The 12,192-nt window shown below is 43.5% G+C and overlaps 1 protein-coding gene across 1 annotated transcript in view; it reads right to left on the bottom strand.

Annotated features, from left to right (window-relative positions):
• The window catches only part of NR3C2 (nuclear receptor subfamily 3 group C member 2), a 212,913-nt gene that overhangs the window by 5,942 nt on the left and 194,779 nt on the right, over positions 1–12,192 (bottom strand). Inside the window, exon 7 of the mRNA XM_019472337.1 lies at positions 8,695–8,852. Coding sequence (XP_019327882.1) covers positions 8,695–8,852 — 158 coding nt within the window. The remainder of the gene's footprint in view (positions 1–8,694; positions 8,853–12,192) is intronic.

Genomic DNA, 12,192 nt, shown 5'->3' with positions numbered 1-12,192 from the left:
AAAAATTGGGCTCCAAAAAAGGAAATTAAAAAAAAAAAAAAAATACAGACAGCAACGGACTACTGTCCTGTAGCACCATACCTTATTACTTATTTTCAGGGCTTTCACAGCTGTTCTTGCAAACATATAAGCAATTTATGAACAACACAGAGAAGTGCCGAGATCACTCGAACGCATGGCTTTCTGCTATTGAGCACTACACGAGTCTGTCTGCTGTTGCTTAGTTCATTCCCAATGATCTGGCATGTTATGAGGCAATGCTAATTAATTAAACAGATGCATGCTAAATAAGTAGCATAGACATAATTTGGTTTCCAAGGGAAAAAAATGCTGACGTTCAAAGGTTTACTTCACCCATTAGGAGGAGGTTGTTTCAGCATATACCGTGTGCCAAAAATATTCCAAACATAACACAAAACCAAACAAACTGAAGGAAACTGTCTCTTGGTATAATTGCCACTACCTCCTCCCTGCCTGTGTCATCAAATACCAGCACCTAAGCAAACTAAGCCTTGCACCCCAACACAACCTTGCTAATGACCTGATGAATGTACTGCTTTTCCTAAACATGAACACAAGTAGTTTCACATCACTGAACGTTACGTGGAGGGGGCTGGGGTCATCTCTGTCACACTGCCAACCATCCTCGCTGTGCTGATGGCTCACCTTCTGTGCAATTCAAGCCAACTCCTGCCTCATCACGCTCGTGTGAAGCCTCTGAATGCAGTGAGACAGGTGTCACAGAAAAGCCCACATGGAAACTATTAATTCTGCCTTAGCAAGCTTTTAGTAGTATCAAATACATACGTATGTCTGGTGAATACGTGGACAAAAGCAAAAGGGGAAATGAAAAATAATAACGTTCATGAAGAGAGGATAATCTGTTCTATACAACAAATGAGTTAGCAGTCCAGCTGGGGAAAACCAGGATGTGATCGGGGTACTAGCATAACATAGGACATTATGGGTCTCACCACAGAGGAGAAAGATTAAGTTTATACAGCAATTTAAAAGAAAATACCTAGAACCCCCTATCATGTAATACTTGGGTTTGGAGCCTTAAGAATAATACATACTCTATACCTATTTAGTCTGCTAAAACTTTTGTTCCTCTCTTTCTCAAGCAAAGTGATCAACTTTAACATACTTGACAATAATCAACCGCTTTAAGAAAACAGGAGTATTAGGAAGCACACCGCGTCTGTCACAAGGAACACGGGACTGCGGTCAGGATCTTTTTAACTGCAACCTTAAAAGCTGCGTGGCTTTTGGGGCTGGGGAAGTATTTCTAGCACTAATTTAAAACAAAGAGGAATGAATGCGGGAGAATTGAAGGCCAACTCAGAAGTACTAAAATGTAAACAATATGATAAGGTCAGCTAGAGAAGGCTGCAAGACCGAGAACTGAGCCACGAGCACTGCTCTTTTCTGCAGGCGTGTTCTCATACATTTTCAAAGGTACCATTCCCCCTCCGGCAGCCCAGCAGCCTTGGCATGAAAAAAAATGCACCAAAGGGATGAAAAATTCAGGTTCCACAGGCAATGTTAACTTTGAAATTTGAGTACCTGCCTCTGCATCCCAAGCAACATTCATCAGGTATAGTTTTGATTTATAACAGGTAAATAATTTAGCTAGTCTTTTGCTTTAAAAGAGAAGTTCCCTCTTCAGTAAGGAAATGAAAAAGTTTGCCTTCTTTTGTAACAGACAAGCTCTGTCACTGCAGTGACAGTGACCGATACACCACAGGTTACCAGTGAGGTAACACAAGCTATCCAGCACCTCTGAAGTTGGCTTACGAATTTTCTAGATCAAATATACTTCTGATTGTTCTTCAAAGGCTTGTAAAATCCCTGTGCTCTAAGAACTCCCGACTACGTTTCACCTGACCGCTTTTACCCTCTATTTCTGGTAGTTTATATTGGAAATGCTGACACCTCCAGTACAGCAGCGTGAAAGGCAACTCTAATTAAGCAGTGTGAATGAAAGCACCACTGTTTTCACAAGCAGTGCAACAGTGACTAGAAACGTATTTACTTTTACAATCTCCAGTTATTTCAGCTACTGAAGCACGCTTCTGAAGAGTTACAGCTTAGCAGAGTGCAGACAGGGCAGTTAAGGCCACAACTAAAATAATTCCCATTTCCTTGGGATGCAACCAGGACATCGTTCTTACCACTTTAGTAGGTAGTCGTTCAACTCTTTGGAGCTGTCAATAAAACATGGCTCGGTGCCTTTGACGGCATTGCAAGCCTCCCTCTGCAAGTGGGGGAATCGGGCCAGTGCCGGGGGACAGGAGCTCGGGTACCGCCTGCCCCTGGCAGGCAGTGCCAGGCTTTGCCCAGCTGGGTCCTGGGTATCTCCCAGAACGGAGACTGCAGCCTCCCCGGGCAGGCAAGTACCATTAAATAAATTAATATGAGCTGGGTTGCAGGCATGCAGGCACACAGGTCAGAATTATCACGTCCATGTCACTCAGACTGCTGCAAGACATGACAGCTCTTCTGCCGGCAAGTGGATCAGCTGTTAGCTATAACCCTTCACCACTTCAGTCATTAATTATGAAGCTTTCTCTCATCACTACCCTACAGAGAGTGTGCTGCATTTAAACATTTTCAAGGCTACAGCAGTCTTAGTAATTCTGAGATTTTTACTTAATCAATCTTTGCATTTGTATGCTGTATTAAGCACCTCTAAGAAATAGGAGTATTAATCAAACATCATTTTCTGTTATTAGGGTGGGGTTTCCATAAAATGGACTTTTTCACCCATACTGTTCTTCATAATTAAAAAAATGAAGCCTTTAATGAAGTCCCTGAAGTTAATACAGTTACAGTGACCTTCGAGCACTTGCAGAATTTTTACAGCAAAAAAGAATTTATTTCAGTTTGGCAATCTCACCATGCCCTTCTATTTCCAGAAATGGTAAGAACTGTCTGATTTGCAAGGGTGCACATTTCTGTGCTCAGTTAGTTTTCTGACTTCAAAAATCTCTCACAATCTCCGAGTGTGGTATGAAAGCCCACAGTCACTTCTCTATCAGGAGCATCTTTGCAATTAAGCCTACCGATACAGCAATTAAGACAGCAGTAGGGTAACAACACAATGCTGAGTAATTTCTTCCTATTATTAGCTACAGCTATTACTGTCAGAAACCTCAGTGTTCTCATATAAAAATGACACTCCAAAAACTTTCTCTGTCCCTTTCAGGAATGGGTCTCTGCCCGTTTCCTACAGAGCACAGAGTGAGTGCGTGTTGGGAGGAGGCAACCTTGCAGCTCTACACGATGCAACTGCGCAGCCTTGGTGACTACCTGCACCGAGCCAGGCTGCCTGAAAGGACAAGCTGCTGCCCATCAGCTGAGCAGTGGTATTTTGTCTCTTGCTTTCAAAACCTGCGTGTTTCAAACTGCACAGAAGCCAGGAGCCTGCTGCCCTGCTAAGGTAAGAAGCAGCAGCCGAGGCCAGCCAGCCTCCTTTCCCCCCGGCAGCAAAGAGCCCTGGGTGAGTTTGGGACTATTGCAACCTCCTGCTTTTTCCCCTTCACGCAGTGAATACAAAGCTCCTGCTTCACAACTGGTAAGGTTAAGGAAAACCATTGCCAGCCAGGTCTTGATTATTCCATTACCACTATATTCCCTTTTGCTCCCAGTCCTATGAAAATCCCATGACGTAAATTAATTATTACTCTGAGGGCTCAGGAAGTAAATTATTCCCCCCTGGGATGGCTCGCAGGCTGATTCTCAGAGGTATAGATGTCCTTTGGTGCCGCAGTGGCTAATTCCTAGCTGCTTATGAAATCTTGAACTCTAACCCAAAGAGTAAAACCTCCCACAAACATGGGGAAAATGAGGTAAGACCAAGGGATGCAGCCTCTGATTACACCTATGCAGTGTATTTACCTCACGCTAGCAAGGAGTAAAAGGTGGATAAAATGCACATGGATTAGCCACTAACAGTATCTGACCAGAGTGAGTGTGGAACCTAGTTCTGCCTGGACAGGTGCATTTAATCTGATTTAGGAACTGCACTCACTTCTTCAGGTTTTCTTCATAAACATGTGCACACCGAAACCACAGCACTTGACACCTAGACATGACATGGAGGAACCTGAGTCGAACTCATTTTGTATGCTTGGAGGATGCATGCAAACCCACAGTATCGCACACCAGTGAAGCATCCTCAGCCCTTGGCCAGGGTAAATTTTGAGCCAAGTCTCCCTTGCTGTTCTGTTGACAGTAGCGGGGTTCTGCCCTCCTCCAACAAACGCCTATTAACGTGAAGGAGAAGAGATCCAATCATCACAAACTGAGCACGATGACCCTCAGAGTAGCCCACATCTACATTAAGGAGCTGGGAATCAATTTCTCACTTGACAGACACGTATTAGCTGCTGCAACACACACCCATGCACGCTCTTACATCGCTGCTGCTTTTGTAGGGGCCACACCAGGAGTAGGGACTGGATCTAGCCTCTGAGTAAACAGAGAAAATGCCTACTCTGAGAATTCAGGCACTGGCACTAAAACAAGGCTCCAAACAGCTCATCAGCAGTGGGACACAACTTTGGCAGATCAGTAGCAGGAGTAAGTGCACCCAAAGGTGTTGGCAACAGCTGAGGGGCTCATCTGCAGCTTTGTATTTGTGGGATTAAGCACCTGCAGAGGCACATTTGCATCCACCACAGCGTTCATTGCAAACCTGCCCCTCGAGGATCTGTGCCCTTCTTCCCACTGTCAGCTTTTTCAGTGAGTGTAATCCTGGCGCTCTCAGCCTATGGAAAGATCCACCTCAGCTATAAAGTATTCCCTTCAGGAACCATAAAAAATTAATTATTCAGCAGCATGAGCCTTAAAGAATTTATTTTTGTTTGGCAGAAAATATCAACAAGCAAATGACAGTGCAGTGCTCTGCCTTGCCAAGACAAGGGGAAGGTTCACATTAGGGTTTAATGTCATGGCATCGAAACAAAAGCCCTCTTAACTCAAAGTCTGTTTAGTATCAGCCAGATTGAAACCAAATTCAGCTTTTGTTCTGCAAACCGCCTAACCATACACTACGCTCTCTATATGAAATGAGGCTTGCCATGCAAGATACAACCGTTCCTGCCAAAGCCAACAGGAGATGTTGAGGAGGATCCAAATGAAGTTTTTGATACCATGTGTAGCACATCTGTTTCTAATGTTCCTGCATGCCGTTTGTCTGATCACATAACGCAGTTCACCTACATCCAAGCGCTGCGTATGCATCTCTCCCTGAAATGCCCATGGCCATTCATGGGCACAAGACCGAAACCTTTATGTGCTGGGTAGAAAGGTCGGTTGTCCTTGCTACGCTATGGTTCTCAACACATAGCAACAACATGCTGCTTTCCTTTGTGTGCTGGGTAGAAAGGTCGGTTGTCCTTGCTACGCTATGGTTCTCAACACATAACGCTGCTTCGTGAAAAGATGCACGCAGGCCAGCCACAACAGTAGAAATACAATCGCTACAAGAAGGAAGTATGTTGATTATGTTGCTGCCCTCAATGCTCCCAGAAGATACCCACACTGGGGTCCATCCACACAAGCAAGGCTGAGCCATAGCACAACAGCAAGTAAATGGCAACAACCTATCCTCTCTGCCATCTCGTGCCGTGGGAGAGGAAGGGCGTGCTGTGGAACCAGACTGACGCTGTCGGCCAGCGCCTGCTGTATCAGCAACCGCTGCTTCCACACAGCATCATGCAAGTAAAGAGCATTTTGGTGCACGGCAGCAGTGACGCAAACCACACGGCAGCCTGCAGGCATGCTCCTAAGGCCGACTGCAGGTGTGCGCACACACGTGCACCCACGGGATGGGTTTTGACCTCTTATTTTTCAGTTGCGCTTTTGCTGCTTTGAGGCTTTAAGGATCATTAAATAAAGTTGCTGATTTTTTCAAATACTTAAGTGCCTACCTGGCCTTCTTGAAAATTTCTTTTTTCCTCACCTCGGCACTTTTCTACCTGTACATATGTTTGCTGTGTGGATGAATGATTTAGTATACTGAGCAATGTAAAACCATCTTGTTTGGGGTTTTTTTTCTTCCTCATATTATATAAGCCAAGCAGGCTGTAATTTGATATTCCCATGCGCTTTATTTCACGTAATCCTCAGAAAGACTACTTAAAAATGAGGTCGATGAAAGCAAGTGTGAAGGTGCAAAGGAGCGGTATTTTTTTATTGTTTACTGCTACACTCAGGTAACGCGAACTCCACGAATGACGAGATGCTGCTTTGCTCTGATGGAAAAGCTGGAGGCAGCAGGAGGGCTGAATAAGCATGAATTCTGCACCAGTCCCTTCGGGCTTGCGCTGCAAATGCCAATGCTGCGGCTACAGCAGCAATGTAAACATGGGGCCTCAGCTCCAGTTAGACCGCTCAGCACCAAATATATTCTGATCCTCTAAAATTATAATGGAGTAAGTGAAAAATACATAGGTGACAGCTGAAAAAGTGTTCCTCCTATACTAAGGAATCAAGCAGAAAATTTGCATTTACATTGACAGAACGGAGAAATTCTGCACTAACAGGCAGTGGGGGGAGAAAAGTAATTCCCATTTTTCATTATCACCACTCTAAATTTATTCTGATGGATTTCAAAAACCCAAAAGCAAAAAGTCAGTTTTAAAGAGAAAAAACAAACAAGTGCCTTTGTTGAACAAGTCTCCAATATAATCTCTGAAAGGAAGCACTGTTGTGCAGACAACCGGTCTTTTTAACGGAGAATGCTGACAATGGCACTTTCTTTAAAAAGTCCTTTGTAAGAAAGTGCTCTATTAAAACAAAAGTAATGTAAAAATAGCTTAATTAAAAATTAAATAAAATGCAAGAGCAGTCTGCTTCCTCTGGTTAGTTCGGCTCCCAATGGTTAATGCTGTGTTTTGGAAAATGTCTGTAGGACACAGTAGCATTCTCAGTAAGTGCGAGTCTGTCATCCAGTCACCTTAACCACACAAACACACCCATTTAAATAACAAATCATAGACACTGCCGATTCTGAAGAGCATTAGAAAACTCCATAAATGCAGGGGTTTGTTATGCTGCCCTGAGGTTCAGATGTGAATATCTTGCAAATGATTTTATCACCCATCCCCTTTCTTTCCACTGAAACACTACAACTTCCTTTGCTGGCACGGAGCAAGTGAAACCCGATCTCTGAAGAATGAGCTATTACTGCAGTACTAATAATACTCTCCCTGCCTCCCACTAAGATTTGCAATGTTTTAATGAACAACAGAACAATATTTGAAAAATAACTCCATATGTACATTCTGTAAACAGACCTCAGGCTCTTATACAGATTTGACCTGAAGTGCACTGTACTGTACTGTCTCCACAAAAATGAAATTTTAGTCGAGTACAAAGAAGTACATTTATATGCAGGCTCTGAAAGCAAGTGCCGAGGGTTCGTCATGCAGCAAAATTACTTCTCTGCCCACCCAGGATGGAGTAGGACAGTCTTCTCCTTTGCTGCAGTTTACCGTTTTTTACTGAGAGGTGATCAGCGCGTGCTGCTGGGCTTCAGCCTCTGCTCACGGGACCTGTCCTCTCTCGTACCCAAACACGACTAAAGGTCACTCTCACTGGCCCCACAAGTCTCCTGTCACTTGCTGCACCGCAGCACAGCTTCAGAGAGGACGGGCGCCAGCCCTGCTGGCCCCAGGCAAGGGGCTGGTGCCCAGGGCACTCTTGGGGGGCACTGGGGAAAACCCCTCAGCTTGAGGAGACCATTACAGCTGGGTCACTGGCTTCCTCTGTGGGGACTCCAGACTCTGTTACGGAGAGCACGGAGATAGACCCCAGCTGCTGCTCAAAGTATCTGGAGAGGTAAATCTCTGCACTTACCATTTTACCAGCTAGAACCAGGTTGCTCCCAACTCAACAGCTCAACGTTACGGGTACCCCTTCTGAAATCGCGAGCTGGTCCTGTGCACTAGGCACCTACCACAACCCTTCAGAGTCACTCTGGGCTGAGGCACCAACAGCCTGGGTGTTTTGGGACTAAACTTTTAGTTTCCCATGTCATTCATCACATCTCACACCTGATGCATGTAAAGCAAACACCTCGCACTGGAATGAGACAGGGTGGTAGAAATAACCTAACAATACAGTGAATCTTATACTTGAAAAGCTCAAATAAAGCTTCAAATACCAAAGATGGCTCCAAGGTCTTAATACATCTTTTAAAGTCATCATTACTACAACCCCAGCTGTAAAAGATCACCAAATTAATTCAACATTTATTAGCACATCAGGCATGTTAGATGCACGATACACTAATCCAGCACCTTTCATGGAGAAGCGACTCGCGGGATACTCTGCGTGGCGCACTCGCGCCGTGTCTAACTTAGGGTCACAGCTAACATTACTTCTCCTGCTGAAGAGCCTCTGACCCCACTAATAGCTCTACTGACCTTAAGTGAATCATTGGAGGAACACATTACCATTTAACATAGGACAAGGCAGCAGGACCCAGCCCTTAATGACTTATATTTTCTTATTTTACTTGGCAGTTGTCCTTAAATTCATCTAACAACTTCTCTCAGATGTTCCTTTAAAAAGAATTTCATTTTTTTTTCTCCCTGTTAGTTAGCACAATTAAAGACTACTGGTTTACCTTAATGGAGTGATTTTTGCTTAAGTTGTCTGCACTCCCTGAGGAGTTATACTTACATCATGCATGGAGTCAAGAAGTTTAGTCAGTTGGTAGAATCTCTGCCAGCTTTGCCCAGAGTTACTTGGACATTTAGTTACCATCTTCTTTAGCTCTTTAATGTAATTTGCCCTCATTTCTTCAAAGGCAGCTTGGCTTTTGAGACCATCCTTGGGAACTGTCATTGAAAAGACAGTCTTAGATTAATATTAACTGTATTGCTTATTCTTTTGATGCACATACTTACAAAAAGTTACACTAGTTAATCGATGAAAGAATTACACCTTTAAGCAAAGTCCGTAATTTAACAGACATTGGTAAGGAATCAACAGTATCATACAGATTTTCAAGTGATTCAAGCATCCTCTCCAGATCTGTGATTGTAGAAGCTGTGGCAGAGGACGAGATAACATCTCAGAAATACGACACATGCTAACCTCATGCTGAAACTGTTTTTAATACAACCCAACCACAAAAAAAAAAAAAAAAAAAAAAAAAAAAGAAAGCAGCAGATGGATCAAGGATATTTTTTTTAGAAGTTGAAGACGTGATTTATGATGAATGATTCCCCACACTTGGCAGAGGAGGGGAAGGTAAAGAATTACAGCTGTTATGTGCAGAAATGCTAGACCAAGTGACACGTTTTTATGCCATCAAGTAAAAATCTAAAATTTCTTTGAATCTTAGTAAGCATCTGCATAACACCTAGAACAAACAAAGCCATTATTCTGCATGAAACAGAAGACTATTTTCCAAACAGGCATCCTGACCCAGTGTTTGACCACGACATACAGTTGCAAGCATTTCTAGTGTCCTATCAAAGTTCCCATCTGCCAGAGGGATCATTTCACAAATGGGCTAAAAGAGTTTTCTGATACTTTTTACTGTGAGTGATATCAGCAAGGCTAATTACAAAAGCAAATACACAAGACCTTATTGCAGCCTATCAGTACTTAAAGGGGGCTTATAAAAAAGATGGCGGCAAATTTTTCAGCAGGGCCTGCTGCGACAGGACAAGGGGGAATGGCTTTAAACTAAAGGGGGGTAGATTTAGACTAGATATAAGGAAGAAATTTTTTATGCTGAGGGTGGTGAAGCACTGGAACAGGTTGCCCAGAGAGGTGGTGGATGCCCCATCCCTGGAAACATTCAAGGTCAGGTTGGACGGGGCTCTGAGCAACCTGATCTAGTTGAAGATGTCCCTGCCCATGGCAGGGGGGGTTCGACTAGGTGAGCTTTAGAGGTCCGTTCCAACCCAAACTGTTCTATGTTTCTTTACAGACTGCAAACACCCTTGCACTCCAGCAGTTCTGCCCCAAACAGGAATGGCTTATAGGATCAGATCTCTAGGAAAACCCCAAAGAGGTTTTTAAAAACATCACGCAAAATGTTCTGGTGCTTTAATACCTGGATTGGTTGAATACTGCTTAACCATCAACCTTATTTTTCTACTCTGCATCTCTTAATGATAGTCCACAGAATGAAAATAAAATACTACGCTATACAAGAGTGAGTTTATTTTCTAAGCAAACCAGAAAGGTATGTCAGAGTAAGCTAAATGAGAAGTTACTTATTAAAAAAGGAAAGAAAAAAAAAGGTGATCTTCCAATTTAGCTTACCCTGACTTAACATCTCGACAGAAATTGTCTTGTTCATCCGTCCCCTTCTCTTTGAAATCCTGTGAACTGCCTTCTATTCCACTGCAATCACATCATAAGCACGTAACAACCGCTCAAATGGCTCCACAATAGAAGCTTTAAGAAAAAGCACCAGTATCTCCTATCACCAGTATCTACCAGAGCAATTTAGCAATGGAAAACAAGGAGGAGCTCTACCACCACATGAGCAGCAAGGACTTGCGACCATCAAGTGCTGGAAGGGGGCACAAGGAGGAATCTTTAGAAAAAGCCTAGGAGGAAACGCACCAACCTGCCTAGCACTCAGTAAATATTATATATTTATATTATATAAACATAATATTTAATTTTTAAATTCTAGATGCCAAATCTCTCAGTCAGTCAGCTGACAGATAGAAGAAACTGTCTGGAACAGAGGTACAAATTCAGTTCAAGCTGAATGACTACTGAGACACCAATCAAGATGAGTGAAGCCATCAGAGCATACTGTGGCCCTTACACAAAATGCACGGGCTTTACAGTTCCTTTAGTATTTACAGGCCTGTATTCCTACATGCTGCTTAAAGACTGTTAGAGCCACTCTTTCTTTGTCTACTACTACGTATTTTACTGTTCTGTCTGAAAATTATTATACCATCACCCCAGCCAGATTATTAAGAAAGAAAGAAAGAAAGAAAGAAAGACCACAAATAAAGAGAACTCAAGCAAAACATGAAATTCTGGAGGTTTGCCCAGTGTTTCTGATTTTACTTATTAAATGCAGCAATGCTTTTGGCAAGCTCCCAAAATCTATGGTCTGTGGAAAGCAAGAAAACAATTGAGTTGTAGTTGTAATGTGTGGTTTCTTCCACATGTAAATGGAGTGAAAATTCCTTGATGTGGTTATCATGAAAGTTTCAGAATAACTTGTACTCTGCTCATCACACGATTCAATAAAAAATTTTAAATGAAAACAAACCTGGTGTTTGTTATAAGGTTGTATCAAGGTGCAATCATTCAAAACCAGGTTTGCTGCCCTTCACATGACACTTTCTGGGTTTTATCACTGTCTTCATTTCCATTTCGCGCTCTCTCTCTCATGTAAATATCCTGATTCTCCCAAAACAAACTATTTTTAGTAGGTTTTCTAGTGACCGTGGTGTGCGTTTCAAAGGGACCCAGCTAGTTGAAGTTAATTGGCCAGGCTGATCTTGCCAAACAGATTAATAATAATAACTCAAGTCATTAGTTAGTCTCAAGAGGGTAGAATAAGAAATACCTAGCTTAAAGAAACTTTGCTATGGCTTTACAACACCTTTAGGCTCTTTTTCTAAAGATTCTCCCCCTTCAGCGCTGATTATGAAGTAGCAGAGCCAGATCTCCAATCCAGACACTCTCTCAAGAACATTTTGGGAGCTAGACTCCCCCGAGCAAATCCACGTTAAGCACTGCTAGTTGATTCTGGAAAGACCGCGAGTGACAACCTTCAAAAAAGCCCATTTACCCCCCAGGGCTACCCTGGAGCATACCAGCTCCCCAGTCCCAGTTTCACCAGCAGACCATCTCCTCGAACCCTCGGTGGAGCGGGACCCAGTGGTCAGACCCTGTGGGCTGGGACACAAAGCGCTCCCCAACCAGTGTCATCTCTCCCCATCCCAGGGAGCTGGAACGGCTTCAATGGGAGGGAGGGAGGGAGGGAGACAGCTGAACCCAAAAAACTTAACAGCTCCAGGAGGTTTCTGTTAGCGGATCCAAATCCCCTCCAGCCGGAATGGGAACTGCAGCTTCACGTCCTCCTTCAAAGCCAAGTACTTTAACCACAGAGCTACCAGCTGGGTGGGACAGGCGAGGTCTGAATGAAAGGCACGGTGGACAGGGAGAAAGTGCCCATCCCACCACCTT

This window comes from Aptenodytes forsteri, unplaced genomic scaffold, assembly GCF_000699145.1.
Source record: "Aptenodytes forsteri isolate BGI_AS27 unplaced genomic scaffold, ASM69914v1 Scaffold227, whole genome shotgun sequence".
NCBI classification, from domain to species: domain Eukaryota; kingdom Metazoa; phylum Chordata; class Aves; order Sphenisciformes; family Spheniscidae; genus Aptenodytes; species Aptenodytes forsteri.
The sequence above is the reverse complement of the archived record's forward strand: the minus strand, read 5'-3'. Positions and strand labels throughout refer to the sequence as shown.